We start from the raw sequence: 19,178 nt of genomic DNA on the forward strand, positions 1-19,178 counted from the left end.
CAATGCCCTCTCATGGGCCTCCAAGAAACAACAAGGAGTTGCTCGCTCCTCTACGGAGGCTGAGTTTCGAGCGGTTGCTACCACTACGGCAAAGTTTCTTTGGTTGCAATCCTTACTCACTGAACTTCGTCTTCCTCTCCCTACAGCTCCCACCATTTATTGTGACAATCTCAGTGCCACACATTACTCGAAGAATCCGGTCTTTCACTCTCGGATAACACATCTAGCCTTGGCTTTCCACTTTGTCCGAGAGCAGGTGCAACAACAACAGCTTCGTGTGCAACACATTAATGGTGATGATCAATTAGCTGATGCACTTACCAAGCCCTTAGCTCTTGCACGGTTTGCTACATTACTGTCCAAACTTGGCGTGGTCACACGACCCTCCAGTTTGCGGGGTAATATTAACAGCTAGATCTTATCTTCTATATGTAGATATATTCTCTAATATTGTTAGTTAGAGTTGACTCCTTCTTCTTTGTTATCTTTTAGATATCTTATCATATAAACAACTGTATTCCTATTCTTTAGCCTACGAATACTTATCACTCTAGGTTGTTGTAATCTCTGCTTATTTAAGCAACATACTTTACTCAATATAATTCACTTGAAATTATAAACCTTACAGAATTGTCTAGGAAGAAAAGGAGCGGAGAGAAGTCTGGATATCCTGAATGATGTAAGAGAAATCTTAGTGGAAGCAAAAAAAATACTAATATGGTCATTTTAACATATGATTAGTATGATATAACTAGTTTTTATACTCGGGCTACTTTCTAAGTAATTATATCGTTCATTTATTTATATTTTACTTTAAAATAATAACATCAAGTATTACTTTGTCTAATGGTTAAAACTTTAGTACATATGCTTATGATCACGAGGTCAAAAGTATGATTATTTGTTATATTATTTGTCTAAACTATTTTAGCAAATCATTCATGTGTTAACATGGACACAATCGAGTTCCATTTCTTTTTTCAAAGTCAAACTTGTGAACTTCGATCATGAATTCTCACCAATATATATATAAAGAAACACACTTATGAATTCTCACCAATATATATATAAAGAAACACACTTATGTATGATCTTGTTGTATACATCTTAATGTGTATATTCTGATTTTCAATTTTTTTTATAATTTTTAGTAATACATAATTTAATATATGAGTGATCAAACATATATATTAGAGATTGTGCAAAAAAAAAAGAGAATTTATTAAAAAAAATTATGGGAGTAATTCTCAAGAGTCAAGACATGCAATTGAACTCGCCTACGCCAGTGCTTTTGTGGCCCCCTACATAACCCAAATTGGAAAAAGTTTCATGATATTTGTATTCAGATTTCATATTAGAAAATAAGAGTTTGAGAAAGCAACTCTTTTTTTACAAGTCATTTTTAAAAAAAATATAAATGTACAAATTTTAAGATTTGGTTCACGGATGAGGGTGAAATTTTAAATGGCCACAAATGATGGTCATGGAATGCTGTAATCCAACAACTTTTTGAATATATGGTGTTGCTTAAATTCTAAATCCTATATACATTTTATATGCTATAAAGAAAACTAATAGATCAGAGATTTTGCAGCCAAACAAGGTGCAAATAAATATAACTTCACCATCATCTTTGCCTCATCTTCTCTGAGGGCTAATTCTTTCCACAAAAAAGGGTCACGCCAATGACTGATCTCATCCAAGATCACCATTTTCACAGTTACAAATCTCATTTGTAGATCCATTCATTCGAACGAGCTCCGGACTCGTCCATGTCTATGAATATGCTTACAGCCTGCAGCATAAGAAACAACAATTTCAGCCTCAGTTTGCTTTACTCCTTCCCCAAAACAGTTACTAAAAGATAAATCAATCACATCAACTTTGTAGAATCATTTATAAGATGACTGTGTCATGCTCCTTTTGTGGTAGTTCTTATTGTATAAATGTTTAGAAATCCTTCCATAGTTCCATATATATTGATGCATTCATGAAAACCAACTAAGTTCTTGAACTAAAAAAATTTGATACCTTTCCAATCCGTGGTCGTTCCTTCAACTTAGCGAGGCTGTTTCGGATATGTGAGACAGCTCCCCAACATTTCAAATTGGTTGCTACATCATCAAGCCTCAATATGTATTCCTCTTCACTTAATGGAAATGATCTCTGAGATAATAGTATACAAAAACAAGAAGAAAAAACCTTAGCTGTCTATGAACAAGAATTTTTTTTTGAAAAATAGGATTATTATCTGCACAGTTGATGAATTGATGCAACTGTATAAGACTGATCCACCAGAAAAGTGCTATGCTTTAAGCCTAAAGCAACTATTGCCATGCCAACCAACATTTAAACCATAGGAAATTTATCTATATCGGTTCCTTGGTTTTCATTCAAGCACGGAAATGAAAAGCTGTTCCAGATTAGCCTACTCTAAGCATTATAATGGCATCAACCCCTCTAACATGAATGACACGGAACAGGACAACCAGAGGTTTTATACAAGGGGCTCGTTCCGTGTCACAGTAGGGTCACATACAAACATAACTGTAGAACAGACAACAGACACAAGGTGTAGATGAAAATCAGCATAATGCTTAAAAGCAAGTTTCTAAATTCAAAGCCTTTCCGTTTCAAAATTTGATTTGCTTTCTGTTACCGAATTCAGGCTAATTGTACCTAATAACAGCATGTTAGGTTTCAATAATTCCATCCTTCTCTGACTTCTGTAGCTATCTAATAATGTTAATTTTCCCAACCTGCAAAATAGCAGCAGAGGATCTGTGCCTTAAAGTTTAGGCGACATTAGGAATGTCACACCATAAAACACAGTTATCATTTTTCAGTGTATGGCTAAGAATGCACTGGCAAACATGAGATGGACAAAAAAAAAAGTGAATTACAGAAAATTCGGGGGATTTGATTGATTATAATCTAAGTAATTGATAAGATATTAAAGTGATTCCCTTAAAGCTAACCAACATTTGAGAAGTTGGTACTCTCCAACATTCTTCTTTCAATCTTACACCAGCCTTCTGGTGAAATACATTACAAAAAAATGTCATACTTTCTGCATTCACTTCTAGCAATTTCTGGACCTTATTCGCTACTAGGGAATTCACACAGAAGGGAACGAAGAATTATCAGCAAAAGAATTGCTCTCTGAACCGAATGTGAGTTGTTTTCTATCAGACGGCTGTTCCTGTAACTCCATTCTCGACACAAGTCCTACTGTCAAGCAAAAGGCTAAGAGCACTTGTTCTACTTCTAGTTCTAGAGGGATGGGAAGCAAAGGCACTTCCCAAATCCCGTGGACGACGTACCATGAAACTTTCTATTTTGTCGAGCCCGGCTTTGGTCTCGGTAAGAACTTTGTTTTCGAGGTAGCAGGTCCGCTGCAACCTGCATACATTCCTCTGCAGCCCAGGTATGTAACTTGCTCTAGACGAAGATGGAGTAGATGCGAACGTTTGGATTGAAGATCTTCACGAAATGGCCCAAGCAAAGATCGGCACTATACTGCACTCTGAACCAAGTCCTCACATGCACTAGTAAATAAAGCATTCTGCATTTCCCAAAAGACCGGTGCTGACATATTCATAAGTAGCTTTCCCATTGCATTACCATCTTTGCCTTGCTTGTCTCACCTCTCACCCAGCATAACTAATACAGGGAGGATAATTATTCTGATGCCTTGCATGGTCATCAAGACACGGTCCCTCATGATCATACTAATAGGACAAACGACAAAGAGTCAAAGCTATAAGTGCAGAAGCCAAACAAAGAATTCTGTGACAAATACTTCACTAGATAAAATCTTCACGATGCTCCACAAGAAGGGTATGTTCTCAGAGGTTTTATTTACATGCAAGCTCTTTCACAACCTTTCTTTGCGCATCTTAGGATGTGTAACATCCCATGCTTTATTACTTGCAAAGAGGCAGTAGAAAATCTTCTCAAAAAGCAGATCAATTTACTGTATAGATGCCAACTCGCACTTGTCCAACATAGCATCTTCTCTTATTCTCTCTGACATATACAACTACAAGCATTTGAAATTAACATATCCCTCCAACTTAACATTTACACCTTATCCAAACTTATCTAAGTAATCTAGCAACATTGTCAACCATTAAGTGAGTCTACCCATATTAAATAAGTAAATGATTTTTGTGTATGAACTAGACAAAGAGGCACGATATTGTCCAAATCATAATATAATTAACAGCGATGAGCTTAAGCAGACATGCCGCTACCAAGACATCACGACACAAAGTACGACTCTCATGGTATGATAATGGAGAAAGGTTAGAAAAAGAAGCTGCTGCACTGAAACGTTAAAGAAAATGTTTTTGTACCTGCTCCCTATACTTCCACATAACATTCATAGCAAGAAGGTTTCTCCCCATGAACTCCTGCATAATAGCACTAAGAAACAATAAGTATAATGCCCTTGAAATCTAAAACAAAGCACTTTAAATGAACCCAAGAAAATACAATGCCATTCCTTAATAATTCAGGGTAGGTTGCTGGCTCAACAAGTACAGCCATGCTGATTACTCAAGCCTAAAGCGAGGAATTTTCACTAATTTGGTTACCCGCCCATTTCCTTGGTCAAAACTCATTTAGTTGAGCACCTAGGAAAGCACAGCTACTGATGAGTGGGCAGTGGAAGTAATTCCATAAGTAAAAGAACGATGTTTAATATACTGAAAATCAAACAAAAATTGAAGAAAATTTATCACCCCACCATCCAATTTAATTTCTTTTTCTAAAATGATGTTATAGATTACAGCCTGATAGAGTTGAAAGTGAAAAGTATATAGATGTCAGATCCGAATACTCATAAGTCATAATGTCAACCAGAAAAGACTAAACACTGTTGTTTTCAGATGTTTGTTTTGTTTGGATAAGTAAGATAATTTCAGGAGAAGAGAAAACACCCTTATCAAAAGAAAAGGGAACAAAAAGGGATCAGGTTTTGCTCCGTATAGTCATGTAATTTCATACATAAAACTGTCTTGAATCAAAAAAACTAGAAGAATCCTTGTTAAATTAGTAAAATGAAAGAGATACCTTCTTTATAAGTTGTACATCATAGGACCTTCCATATTTGTTTCTTATAAGAGCTGCAAGATCTGCTCCATTGAACTTGGAGTCATCCACTCCAATAGTTTTTTCCAGATTGTCCCTAAAACTGTCACTGCTTGCCTGCAAAAACTCAGCAGCACAAAATTTTTTTACTTGGAAGAATTCCCTTTAAAAACAAGGCACTCAACAGTCAGTTAACCCCATAGAAACACAGTTATAAACATTTATTTTTAAGACCTAAAGTGAAGCAAGAAAGGACCTATAATCTAGCTACTTCCATAGTATCAGTATGGAACAGAAAAGGTCATTAGAATAATATTTGTGCATGATGGATTTGTTTTTGGGTCATAGTTATTCTGTACTTTGTAATTTCATAAAGTCAAAATTAATATGCTTCTTTCCTGGTCCTTTTGGCCCATCATAAAAGAAAATCAATATATACCGGTTGGTTTTCAGGCTTTGATGATTTCTTCTCTGAGTTTTCATCCTCTGGCTCGATTGGATCGCTTCTATTCAATGAGCTGGAACAAACAACATGATGTTTTCCATCTTTATTGATGTAGATAAGGTCACGGCTTGGAGAAAAGTTTGATTTATAATGAAGTGATGATCCCGTATATCCCTGTCTTCTGCCTTCACTGAATCTTCCGGTAAAACATTGTTGAGCCCCAGACCATATACTGGAATGGGTTGTTGCAATGCTCGTCATACCTCTGCAATTAAATCTTGCACCGGTTAAAACATGTTTCCATGAAATTTACAGTTAAGAATATGAATTCAATCCAGCATAAGATATGCATAATCATCAAATATGTATTGTCCATATGGAGCATGCTACATTTGTCTAGGCCAGCATTTCAAGGTAGCACCAAAAGTTTCAGATTTAGGAGCAGCGCAGCTAGTAAAAACGTTGACACTCCAGCAATGTACTACCAAAAGAAGTATAATAAAGAAATTGCAATAAACTAACAGTAGGCAACAAGGTCACTCAAAAGATAAATAGTAGGAGCAGATTCAAAGTCATTATCCTGTCCCGCGTATTCCATATTGGATCAATATCTGCCAATACATCAAATAGAAAGCTCTGTTGCAACAAGTCCAGAAAGTGGGCTATATTTTTCTAGCCAAAGAAAAAAGTTCAAAAGTGCTTGAAAGATATGTCTGAGCAACATGTTGGGATTTTGATGAATCTTTAAGACTACCCATGACTTAGCTATCAAGTCAGAAGATTGGGCTCGGACCTCGCAGGAGACTTGACTCTTAAGGAAGAATACATTCATCAGATAGTTGTCTGAAATACTTTGAAACACTTGATTGCTTGGAAAGTATAATTCTACCACATTGATCATAAACAATCAACGGACATGTCATCACTCAGCATGCATGAGTTGATGGGATCCTAAGAAACACATAAGCAAAGGATGAAGATAAATACAAATTTACATAGATCACTATTCCAATCCCTGCTTGATGTATCAAGCTTTAGCAATATATCAAGAAGAAACAAAGAAATGCAGGGACAACCAAAGAGGATATCGATATGGAAGAGCTTGCTGTACCCACATATTAGTCATGGCCAAGTTCAAAGTCAAGGTAGCGATTGCGGATAACACCCAGATTATCGGCAGAGATCGAAGAATCTTGATTGATATTTAAGCCTGACTACTAATCATGAGATTGGTAACGCACAATCATGCAGTTGCTTACCAAACAAGGCCAAGCTGAATTTTTGAAAGTAGAAATTTGTCGAACTTAATAGAAGTACAAATTTGCATCCTCATTGAAAATGATTCACAAAATATAATCCCTTCACTCCTTAAATGTCTTCCTTCTTTATGTTTTAGTCCGGTTTAAAAGTTCTTCTCTTCTTTGTTCTATGTCTTTCTAGCAATCCCTCCCTTACCCAACTTAATGGAAATTACACCTACATTTCTAACCAACTTTGTCTCTCCTACCCAACAATTTATTAAAGACCCATTTTCAGATTCTCCATTCTTTTCCTTGTTTCCATTGCTACACTAATATTGAAGATTTAAGGAACACAAGGTGTAGTAGACAACTAATGATCAAAATGTATAGATGTGATATAGAACAGGCCAACTCTGACACAGTTGAAACCCGACATAAAGATATTGAGGGAAATGTGAGCCCTATGCAAACTAGAACAATCCCAATTCGGTCTGATTTGACCCAATCATCACAACTTATCGATAGAGTCTAAAACTATTCCTAGGGCTCCAACCATCAGCTTAAACTTTTGGTTGAGTTAATCCTTTGACATGGTATCGGAGCTAACGTGATGAGAAGGTCACGGGTTCATATTTCATCCACCCCTCCTTTCGTGGAATATCTAGCGCCAAGTATGAAGGAGGTAGGTTTGTGCTGCATCAACACTTCAAACTCAAAAGGTTCGTGCGTGAAGGATCATGATAGGGTATAATACTATTCCTGGATGATCAATTACACAGTTAAATTTTTGGTTGAGTTGGTCCTTTGAAACATGTATTATATTATGTTTTACATGATTATAACATATTTAGAACATAACTCGAAATCCACCTAAAACCAAATTCGAACCCAACCCATTAACCCAAATTGCCATTTCTATAGAATAGAGCTCAATATAGAAGACATGGTAATATTCAAAGGTACACCCTCATACTAAATTTCCTTCTTAAATAGCATAATTTGTACTCCCTCCCTTCCATTTTGATGTTCAATCATGTAGAATGTCAATGTCATATAACCATAATTTTAATTATAAATTATCATAAATCTATAAGAACCAATGTTATCAGGATCGGGATCCTACTTTGGATCGTAGGGGCTGGTAGAATCGAATCGGTGGGATCGGATCGTAGGATCGTAAGATCCTACAATTCGGTGAAATAGAGATAATTATACTAAAATATGGTGAGAACCTCATGTTAAAAATTTACACATATTAATAATGATTTTCTTAGTTAGCAAATGATGATAGTTTTTCAATACAATAAGATTGAAGTAACATGCGACCAAAATCTAATAGGAGAAATATAATATGTGAAATTACTTTATGATTTTTATATGGTAGGATCGGATCGTAGAGTCGTAGGATCGTAGAATCGTGTTAAGATCCTACCATTTGATTTTTTGTGGTTGAGCAGGATCGAAAGATCCTACAAAATTAAGATCCTACGTAGGATCGGGATCGGTGAGATCCTCCAGGATCGTAAAATCGTAGAATCGTAAGATTCGGATCGGGATTTTAACAACAATGATAAGAACAATAGAAAAATATATAATCATATGGAATCTTGTTAGCACGAATTTCCTTAATCATCAAATTTTCATAAATTTTATACTAGCCACCAGTGTTACTCCGACACCTTCATTTACCTCAAAGACGGGGTGTCATGTCGTGTCGTGTCCGACACGACACTTTACTTTTTAAACTAAGAACTTGACTTTTTTTCTACAAAATAGCCGAGTCGACATTTGGACACCCATATCCGAGTAGACACTCAATCCGTGTCTGAGTAACATAGCTGGCCACCTAGTCCATGAGAGTATACAAAATGATGTAACAAATAAGATGCATGTGTGAACAAATTAACTCATCACAAAAACAATCACTAATAACTAATAACATTATACTTCCTCCGTTTCTAAATAAGTGCAACACTCCTTGTTTTCACGTTTGCCAATGCATTATTTTAACCATTAATATCTTCAATTATCAATAAGTAAAAATTATAAAAAGTTGATACTAAAAAAATTCACATTAAGACGAATCTAATAAGATCCCCCATTACTATGTTTTTCCTAAAATGTAAATCGCCAAAGCTAATTAAAGTTTAAATTGTGAATAGTAAACACTGTGCAAATGTTGCACTTATTTAGAAACGGAGGAAGTATAAGGGAATAAGGTCATGTTCTTTTAGACGGAACTTAACTAAATTAAACTGAACTGAAACTGTGCCGAAAAGAACATAGCCTAAGTAATCGTAATCACCCAACAAAATAAAAAGATTGAAATATAAATGAGGAAATAATAGATTAATCATGTGTACCTGAACAGAGGAAATTAAGACGAGGGAAGACTATGATTCTTTGATTCAGAGAGAGAAAGAAGAAGAAGTAAGACAAAGAGAACCTCATATTTTATCATTTTCTTTTTGTTTTATATTTTCATGAATACAACAAAATCAACAAGACAGTTATCGACCGTTGATTATTACTTTTTTTTATAATTAGAAGAAGGGTGTGAGAGAAATTTTGGTACGTGGGGCAACTAACACTTGCTTTTGTGGATGCTATCAAACCAGGAATTTTACGCTTTCTTCTTTGTTTTTTTTTTTTTTTCTTTCACAAGGGTCTGAGTGATTTTCATCTTGTTATTGAGGAAATTTTTAATATTGTTCCTTCTTTTACTTTTGTAAGTTGGTCTTTTGTTAAACGTTCATGGAATCGTGTTGCACATGAGTTAGCTCACTTTCAATAGGAGGGTGGGAAATGCGTGTAGATAGATGATTTTCCGGACTCTATTGTAAGTCTTGTTTCAAGTGATTTAATGAATTAAGTTTCCGTTAACGAATTCTTTCAAAAAAAATAAATGAAAATAATTGTTGTTTTCTTTTGAAAAATTAGTCATGTTTGTATATTTATCCCACCTTTGAAATTAATTTAACTTGGCATGTCACATTCGTATAAAAATTACTTTTATTTTGTTTTCTTTGACTTTTCGTGTCAAAATCTACAATTATGTTGTAAAAATTCACTGAGATGAATTTTGCAGCTCTTACTAATATCATCTCAAAGTAGAATACCAATAAATCAAAATATGATGATATTTAGTAATATGTAATTGTAAAGATGATGGTTAAAGTTGTATATTGGAAACCATAAAGTCAAACAAGACAATTATTTAAGGATGAACCGATGGAGTTTGTTTTCTAATACTCATTGCGATTATAATGAGTAAATCCAAAAATACAATCGAGTTGAAACTCATTTTCTTGAGAAGTTTAGCTTTAAGTTGCATAATTGCAAAAGCTTTCATTTAAATTTTTACATCACTCATATTAATGTTGTATTTCTTTGAAATCCTCGTTTAAGGAATATCAACAAGGGAAATATACAAACTTGAAGTTCCAAATTACTCAACTTAGAAAATGGTCCAATGATATTTGAATGAAGATTTTAGATAAGCTGCAATACTCTTGCTAATACAGAAGCTAAAGTTCTTTCTAGTGTGCATCTTTCAACTAGAATACGAGTAATCAGAGCCAAGCAAAGAAAGCATATAAGGGGATATAACGGTTTTAGCTATGAGTAGCTCCAAAATGTGAGTTTAGGCAGAAACCAAAGAGCTCGGTTTTTCTTGCGAGTTTAGGCAGAAACCAAAGAGCTTGATTTTTCTTGCGAGTTTAGGCAGAAACCAAATAGCTCGATTTTTCTTGCCTTCTCGCGCAACTCTTCTAATATTATGTTTGAGTTGCAGGCAACAGTTTTAAATGGGAGCCTTGTTAGGTTGATAGTCATTGACATTCGTTTCGCACAGAAACAGATGTACCATAAGTCGATAAAGCCTTACTGGCAAAAGTTCTGTTAAGGATCACTAGAAATAAGTCAAAAGCTTGGTCTGCTATAAGACCAAAGAGCTTGCTTTCATTCAGCTTCAGGCACAAGTCATTGTTCCATGCACATGCCATCAATAGCATACAAAATATTCCGTGTCCATCCCAAAAGATATTCAGCAAAAATAAGGGGGCTGATGCAAAATAATACAACAGTTGAGACCATAATGAAAGCTAAATGACAAGCCAATTAGCCCCACTCATTGCATAAGGTTTATAATTATCCGCTTCACAACTGCCAGTCGATGGGTATTTCCCCATTCTGTTCTAGAATCTGATTTGTCCGCGAAAAGTGCCTGTTCAAGCATTTGGTAATTAGCAAACCATTAGTCTAGCTCTCTTCCCCCTTTTCCCCACAATCTAGAATTGCTATATTGTGTATTTCCTTTGAGAAAGGACTTGGAGTTGAAAATCTGATAATGATGCTACCATCAAATATTCAAATGTCAATATAAACAGAAAACAGTACCTGCATCCAAAGAAACCTCTGTTCGCAGAAAGACCAGAAGGATGAGCTGATTTAAGAATATGGTGCTTAGACTCATCAATCAACCTGTACAAAAATTTATACATTACCACTATAAATGTTGTATCAAATTGCAAATTCGGTTCATTTTCCTGTCATTTATATTTTTTAAGGTTTCCCCAACATGACTACACAGCATAAGCAGTAATATATGCTTCAAGAATGAGGTCGTCCTCCAAACAAAAACGCATCTACAGAAATAAAACAGAGTGCAACCAAGACAATTAACAAAAGCAGACTGCCAAAGTGCCAAATGCCAATATTTAGAAGACAAATCATAGAAGAAACTCAGATAATAGCTACATTTAAAACACGGAAAAGAAACAAATTCAGGTTTACTCGGGCCTATACTTTGCAGAAAAATGTAGTTTCACACCAAAGTAATATCATGTAGACAAAGTGACTGATGACTTGCGCAAAGTTCTACTCAGTGTAGTACAGAGCTGGGAAACATACCTGATTTTCTCTTGAGCACAGTTTCCCCAAAGAATAAATACAACGCCTTGTCTCTTTTCAGATATTGTTCGTATTACAGAATCAGTAAACTGCTCCCAACCTTTCTTAGCATGAGAGTTAGCTTGATGATTCCTAACTGACGGGATAAGACAGCAGATAACAAACATAAGTCAGATTTATGTGAATAACATGAAGGTTCAATTTGGGAGTTCAAGATTACAGGAAAGACTTCTGTAGTTTCTGCACTTGAAAAATCTCTCGGGTTCCAAAGGTAAGTTCTAGGGAACCATTTATCAGGCCAGTTGATGTGCAAGTAAGTTGTAATGTTAGAAATAATCCCTCTCCCCCCCCCCCAAATTATCGCTTCTTAATCTGTCTATCAAATCACATTAATTCTGGGAAGGTTATCTTGTGGGAGGTTCTCCATCGTTGTTACAGTGACCAACAAATATCCCTTGGTACTGCTAACCAGTGACTTGTAGTTGTAGCCACCTTAATCTGGAGTGACTGCTATCAGAATAATGTAAAGAGACCACTTTGCTTTAGCTATCAAATTCTTGCAATTCTATCCACATAGATTGACCATCAATTATCATCCTTTCACCATATTGAACTCAACCTTATTCAATATAACTCTTAACCTATATACTTTGCTCTCTACAGGTCATTCTCCTCAATTAATAGCATCTCGAGAAACCAAAATACACTTATATACAAAATCAACATGCATCGCTCTCTGATGTCCATAATAAGTTTAACATTCACTGCTCTACGGTTCCTGCACATGATTCTTATGGAGAGCAACAAAATGGGAGAGTTGACATGTACAATGTGAATTGGTAATTGATCATCTACTTGCTAATTTATATCTTATACATCAGCATCTTGCCATCAGTTTGAATATTATCAATCTTTGCACTTCTGCTTTTATGATGCCTAGTCCTTTTCTGACACATGTTAGTTTAACTAGCTTGTAGATACAGATTAGACAGAGTTAAGAAGGAGGCCATATGAAAAAGTAGTGGGAGATTTCTTGTGTTCAACTGCGATAAGTTTTGCTGATAACTTGAAGAGCAAGATGCATAAAGAAAATTGTTGATCAAGAAATGTGAAAGGGGTTAAGAAGAAAGGATTCAGAAGGGAATGAAGCAAGAAGCAAATCTAATACTTCAGTGAAATGAAGAAGCTAATACAGACACAAAACTTTGCTAGATGAGGCAGTTTACCTGTGAGGACTGTGTTGAGCAGCAAAACACCCTGCAGTACAGCAAATCTTATTTAGAATCTCTTTTCTAATATTGACATTTATGTTACAAAGACTTTTCATTTTGCCTCATCTACCGTGTTGGATCCTCGACATTAATATGACATGAACACTTTGACACTTCATTTTGGACCAAAACTTCATTAAATAGTCAGGTCGGACCCGAGTGGCGGAGTCTGAGTAATATAGATTACCAATACCTTCTGTCAAAACCGTCATAGAAGTGTTTAGTATCTTATTGCTATCCTTAAGGATGAACAATGAGTTGACATGATTTAGGATCAGAAAATACACTTCGAACGACATGCAACATAAAACATTAACCACAGACTTGTCAGAACTATCACCTGTACAACCCATCTCTCCAAATTCCCATGCGATGGAATAGAACATCCAAGATCTTGTTTAAGTTCCTTGAATATATTTCCAAGACTTGAAGGAATCTTAATACCCTCTGGTACTGAGAAAGAAAGGCCCATTGCTTGTCCTGGTCCATGATATGGATCCTGACAAAAGAAATACCATAAGTTTCTTCTCTTGATGTCCTCTTACGAGAAAATTAGGCAAATCATGAAGTCACATGATTCAAAAGGGTATGAAAGCCAAAAAGCTCATTAATGAACAAACGAATAGCTGATGAAAATAAGAAAAAGATGAGTCTCAAAATCTCAAATATATTTAGCTGATGACCTACCTAGTGAGTTCAACATAACAACTGGTAAAAGAAAACTTCCTACGAAAGATAAAGCTGGAAGCTTGAATAGAGTTTTGAGAAGTTAACGATGGATACTTCAACATTTGGCCACCGTATCTTATTGACATTGCACATATCAGTTTGCTTGGCATCAACCTACTTGTTGAATGCTAAAAGGGTATATTCACATACAGCAATTTAAAGTCCCCAAACTACAATCAATTGAAATGTTTTTTTTTTTTTTTGACATCGAGAAAATGTGCATTAATGAAACAAAGGAAGTACAGCCTAATGCTAATACAATCCTACAAACACAACATAACTAAGCTGAGCGATACATGCTCTTACATAACTAGTACAAAAACATAAATAACGTAAACAAAGATAAAACTGCTCGATCTGGAGGACGGAGATGATAGAGAACTGTAGAAAAACTCTTCTACTGGTAGATGACGAGTGCCATGACTCTGACGAACTGAGTGATAGGAAAAGGTTGATTTCGCAAACGGGGCAGTAAAGCAATCGCGAGACTAAAAACTCGCTACCAGACCAATCCCAGTGACATTCTGTTACATGGGATTCTTCATCCAGGAAAGTTTCCTGGAAGAGTCACATTCCTTTGTGACTCAATACCCTTTTGGAAGGGTATGTCAGGCTTCTCCATTGATGAGAAGCTCGATTGAGTTGACGTGCTATAAACCCAATTATCAAATTGGGGAGCCGCCTTCAGATTTCTTTTTGTCAAGGCAATGATTGATAAAATCATTACCAAGCGAGATTGAGATCTAACAACAATTAGATCCCGAAGAACCGTCCGATTGTCAAAATCGGACATAACTGACCCCATCCATGAGACCTCTTGCCACGCAATTCCTAACCAATCACTTACACCAGAACCAACATCAAGATCAAAACGACCTCCAGCAATTAACACAAGTAACAAGCAGCTTAGACTCAACACCCATACTAACTCACCCACAAACTAAACAACTAACAAATTTCCAACACGTACTAAGGGAGGGAGAGAGCCGGATAATCACCAACAAAAGGGATGAAAATTCAACACAAACCGGGGAGGGGGAAGGGATTCCCACGTTATACTAACCAGGGGGGTAGGGAGGGGGATGCCCAAACTCAGACTAACTCTAACCTAGGGGGGAGGGGATAGGGGAAGCCCAAAGCCACGACACTAGGGGGAGGGGAAGAGGGAGGCCCAAACACAACACAGAAACAGGGGAGGGGTGAGGAATCCGACGCACCACCAAGTGAGGGGGAGGGAGCTGTTGGAAATACTACAACAAGGGTGAACCTACCAAGGAAAGGGTGAGACTCGACGACGACGCAACAAAGGAGGGGTTTTTAACCGGCGGACACCACCCAAAACCGACTGAGGAGATCGGAGCAAAGAGACCCACCGACCCAAAGGAACGAAAACCGAAGAACCACCAGCGACAAGAACGAAAAACAACAAAAAAAAACTAAAGAAACTAAAGGAACTCGGGAGAACAGGCCGGTGGCTTGCCGCGCGCAGAACTCCGGCGAGTTCCTAGGGTTTGTTTTGGGGGAAAGGGGGTTTTATCACTTTTATTAGAGAAGGCAGAGAAAATTATTTAGAGAGAGAAAGGGCCGCGGTGTTTGATTTTGAGTATCAATTGAAATGTTAAATTCCCATATAGTGATGATAGTGATAAACCATGAATTCTGCAGTGATAAGTATTAGTACATTAGAACTGAAATTCAAGAAATTTGATCGTCTGTAAGATTGACTTATTAACTAACTGATTAAAGTGTTTTGAGGCTGTAACACATGAGATCTAATCACCAATACAGTTTTCCGTACTCGTTGAAAAGTCATAAGAATCTCTCCTTCTGATGTATGTGGTATGAATCTAAAAAGACCCAAGCAAAAACTAAAGGGTAGTTTCCTAAACGCACAAATTAGAGGGTTTTGAAGCGCACAAACAACAAGAGAGAAGAGGTAAGTATTCACGCAAGAACAATTTGAAAATAAGTAACACAAACTCGTCAACTCAATAGTTCCTCCTTTTCTTTCACTTCTACTATCTGCTCTTTGCACATTTACCAAAACAATTATATCTTTAATAACAAGATCACACATGACCATGTTTTTCCTTGTATGTAAATAATACAAGATGGTCAAAGTAGAATTTGTGAGTAGTATCAAAATTCAAAAGTCAAAATAGTAATACTAAAAAAAACGGTGGAAGTAATTATCAAATTCAATCTCTCAAATTCAATCTCTCTAATTTTGGTTTTAAATCCTAGTTCTATATTTATAGCTAGTGTTATCTTGCTTCCTACTCCAACAAGCTAGAAAAATCAAAGTCCGATAAAATACCAAGAGTCCAAGACAAATAACTAATGAACTAAAATAGCCCAACAATTAACTCATACAACCCGAAACCTTGTTGAAGGCCCAAAAACACCTAAATCAAGTCGAATAAAAATAAAAACAATAATAAAAGCAAACTAGATATGAGTTTTAATTCTATTCCATATCAGTATATTATTGTCTAGCCAATTTGGCTTAAACATGAAATCACGTACTTTCATATGACAGCATCGCCAATACTTGAAAGAGCGTTATTCCCAAATGTACACACTGTATGTAGCATGCAGAAATTTTGGTATACCAAGAAAGATTAGGCCAGCAGCTTGCCTTCATTTCTATAAAATTGGTTACTCATTCCAATAAAAAAATAAGAAGGCTTTTCCGTCTCTGAATTGTAGCATATGTAGGATCATATAGATAATGGCATAAAGCAAATTCATGTTTTTCAATGCTGTTAAAAAGCCTAGACAGAGCATTGATAAGAGAAATAGAAGTCCAACATGAAGCTGAAAGCTTCAGACCACACAAACCCTTCGAACAAAAGATGGTAAGCAAACATTTGCCATAGGTTGGTAGGTAAGACTTAAGAGTTGAAATGAAGTGTCTTAGCATCTAATATGGCTAACACAGAGATTCAAAAGGATTAAACTCCGCATGAGAAATAAATCATAAAGTGTGAGAAGCAATAGCGTGTGAAGGATACCTGCCCAAGAATGACGGCCTTAACTCTATCAAATGGCGTCGAATTCAGAGCATTAAAGATCAAGTGTTGAGGGGGATAAATGGGTACTTTGCCACCACAAATTTCATTCTCGACAAATTTACATAAATTCTTAGCATACGGCTTTTCTAATTCCTCAGGTAATGCTCCCAACCACGAATCCTCCACCAGGAGCTCCTTCAGCTTCACATAGCCATTACCCCCTTCAACTGGTAAGTTTACATAAACAAATATTATAACGATAATAACAAAACCTCTTTGGCCATATACACTTAAAATCATTCATGTATCAATAGACTAAAACACAAATTACATGCATATGATTGCAAAGTTGGATGCCAATTACCAATTTCTTACTTCTTAATATCATAATTTTCCAGGCTAACCTCAGATTTAAAAAAAAAAAGCTTCAAAACATCATATACATGACAAATTGTATATTTTCCTATTCTTCTCCTAATGCAAATCTCTTTTCAGCATCCTCAAGTGAACAAGCACATTACTCCTAATCAGGAAAAGAAATCAAAGTTCCACTTCTCTAATCCAAAGTTACATTCATATTGCACCACCAAATCCAAGTTCATGCATTTCAATAAATATATTTTCATAGTCCATCTCAAAATAAAGTCACACAATTAATTATACCATAAATCAATCATCTTACCAGAAAAACTCTTCATATTAACAGGAAGGCTATTTACACAACACAACTCTAAACAATTTTAACAAAATAGAACCAAAATTAGGAAAAATGCCTAAATCTGAACAACATTTGGTGGTAGATTTAGCAAAAGCAATAGTACATTTGTTACAAAAAGTACTATATTTACCATTTCGAAAAAGGTAGTACATGAAAACTCTACATATGATGTGATTATAGGTATAACATACTAATTACCAAACAAGACTTGGCCTAATGGTAATGATTTGGCCTCATGATTTCAAGGTCATGGGATCAAATTACAATAGAAGTTCTTTGAGGGTGAGGTTCTTTACTATCCCGTCCCTCCAAGGAGTCTGGCGTACAAACCTGACTAATTATACCTTTGCGAGGTACCAATTCGGTAAGGTGCTCCATCTTACCAACTAAAAAAACTTCCAAAATTAGTGTACTACCTCCCTTTAATATTAGTTACAACAATTAGACATCTTTCTATGCACACTTTATGTCAAATCGTTACAAATAATATGCAACGATTAGACATCTTTGTACTCACACCTTATGTCAAATCGTTGCAAAAAATATAAAACGGGTGTAGTATTTTAACTTTTAACCACCAAAATAAAATGTGCCCTAACAATTTAGAACAATGAGAAGTAAATAAAGAGAAACCTCTAGAATTCTGGACTTTTTCGGAACAAATTCGGAGATTCATTTTAGACAAAGCTAGTGATTTGTTAAACTCCATTCTGAACTTCTGCTCAGCAGTGAGGAAGTTAGAATCACCATCGCTAGGGTTTTCAACGTAATCGCCATTGTTGTCGGAGTTGGAGAGAGAAGAAGAGCGAGGAGGAGGAAAGCTGGTGGCGGCGCCATTGTCGGTGGTTTTGCGACGTTTGGAATTGGTTTGGGGGAAGAAGTCGATTAGGGTTTTGGAGGAAGAAGGTGGCATTTTAATGGCGGAAAGATTGAAGAGAGAGAATTTATGGCGGGAAAAGAAGATGGAGGAAGAAAGAGAAAAAATTGGGGGTTTATGAACTGTTGCTACGGTTGTAGTTGTAGTTAGTGGGAGGTGAAATATTCGGAGAGATTTCATTTCTTTGACGCATTTTGATGTTTGTGTACATGCTATTGCTGGTTGTGGTTTTCTGCTTTTATTTTGGCGCTCAATTGTTGCAACATGAATGTCGGGGTGTTCATAAAAAATCGAAATTCAAAAATCGTATCGAAATATTAAAAAATTAGTCTAAGGTCATGTTTAGTTCATCTGAAATTTTCTGATTTGAACTTATCTGATCTGATCTGAACTTATTTTTTCTGATTTGATCTGATCTGATCAGATTACAAGATCTTATCTTTTAAATATTTCTCAATATATAAGAAAAAAATATAGACATGTAGGGTCTTGTTTGATTCGTCTCAATGAGTACTTTATTAATATTCAATTATTATAATTTTTACTAATATGTAATGAAAGATATAATGATTTTTAAATATAAGCATAATCTGATCTGAACTTATTTTTTCTGATCTGATCTGATCTGATCTGATCTGATTAGATCTGAAATAAGCAAAAATAAGCTGAACTGAATATAGCCTAAATGAGTGGTAATTGTATCAATGAAAGAATATTTTAACGATCTGGTTATCAAACTGATAAGATTAAAGGTTAAATGTTACGGTTGTGGTTTTTGAGTTAGCGTTTAACCGAAATATTGAAATATTTTTTTCCTCTATTTAATTATTCTTAAACATTTTCAAACAATTACATTAATTCTAATATTTGGTATTAAG

The 19,178-nt window shown here is 35.7% G+C and overlaps 2 protein-coding genes across 2 annotated transcripts; both read right to left on the reverse strand.

Annotated features, from left to right (window-relative positions):
• Positions 1 to 1,453: 1,453 nt before the first annotated feature.
• Positions 1,454 to 9,299, reverse strand: LOC104902627 (hypothetical protein). Its single transcript, XM_010690469.3, has 6 exons — positions 9,144 to 9,299; positions 5,534 to 5,804; positions 5,077 to 5,211; positions 4,359 to 4,415; positions 2,032 to 2,166; positions 1,454 to 1,795 (listed from the first exon to the last, which is right to left on the reverse strand). Exons 2-6 carry the CDS (start codon positions 5,798 to 5,800, stop codon positions 1,730 to 1,732), a joined length of 660 nt encoding a protein of 219 aa, XP_010688771.2. The 5' UTR covers positions 5,801 to 5,804; positions 9,144 to 9,299; the 3' UTR covers positions 1,454 to 1,729.
• A 1,398-nt stretch (positions 9,300 to 10,697) lies between these two features.
• LOC104902628 (uracil-DNA glycosylase, mitochondrial) lies at positions 10,698 to 18,516 on the reverse strand. Its single transcript, XM_048636618.2, has 7 exons — positions 18,057 to 18,516; positions 16,706 to 16,932; positions 13,303 to 13,461; positions 12,918 to 12,948; positions 11,692 to 11,827; positions 11,179 to 11,262; positions 10,698 to 11,005 (listed from the first exon to the last, which is right to left on the reverse strand). The coding sequence occupies exons 1-7, from the start codon at positions 18,478 to 18,480 to the stop codon at positions 10,939 to 10,941; spliced, it is 1,128 nt and encodes a 375-aa protein (XP_048492575.1). The 5' UTR covers positions 18,481 to 18,516; the 3' UTR covers positions 10,698 to 10,938.
• Between the last annotated feature and the right edge of the window lie 662 nt (positions 18,517 to 19,178).

Source organism: Beta vulgaris, chromosome 9, assembly GCF_026745355.1.
Source record: "Beta vulgaris subsp. vulgaris cultivar EL10 chromosome 9, EL10.2, whole genome shotgun sequence".
In the NCBI taxonomy this organism is placed as follows: domain Eukaryota; kingdom Viridiplantae; phylum Streptophyta; class Magnoliopsida; order Caryophyllales; family Amaranthaceae; genus Beta; species Beta vulgaris.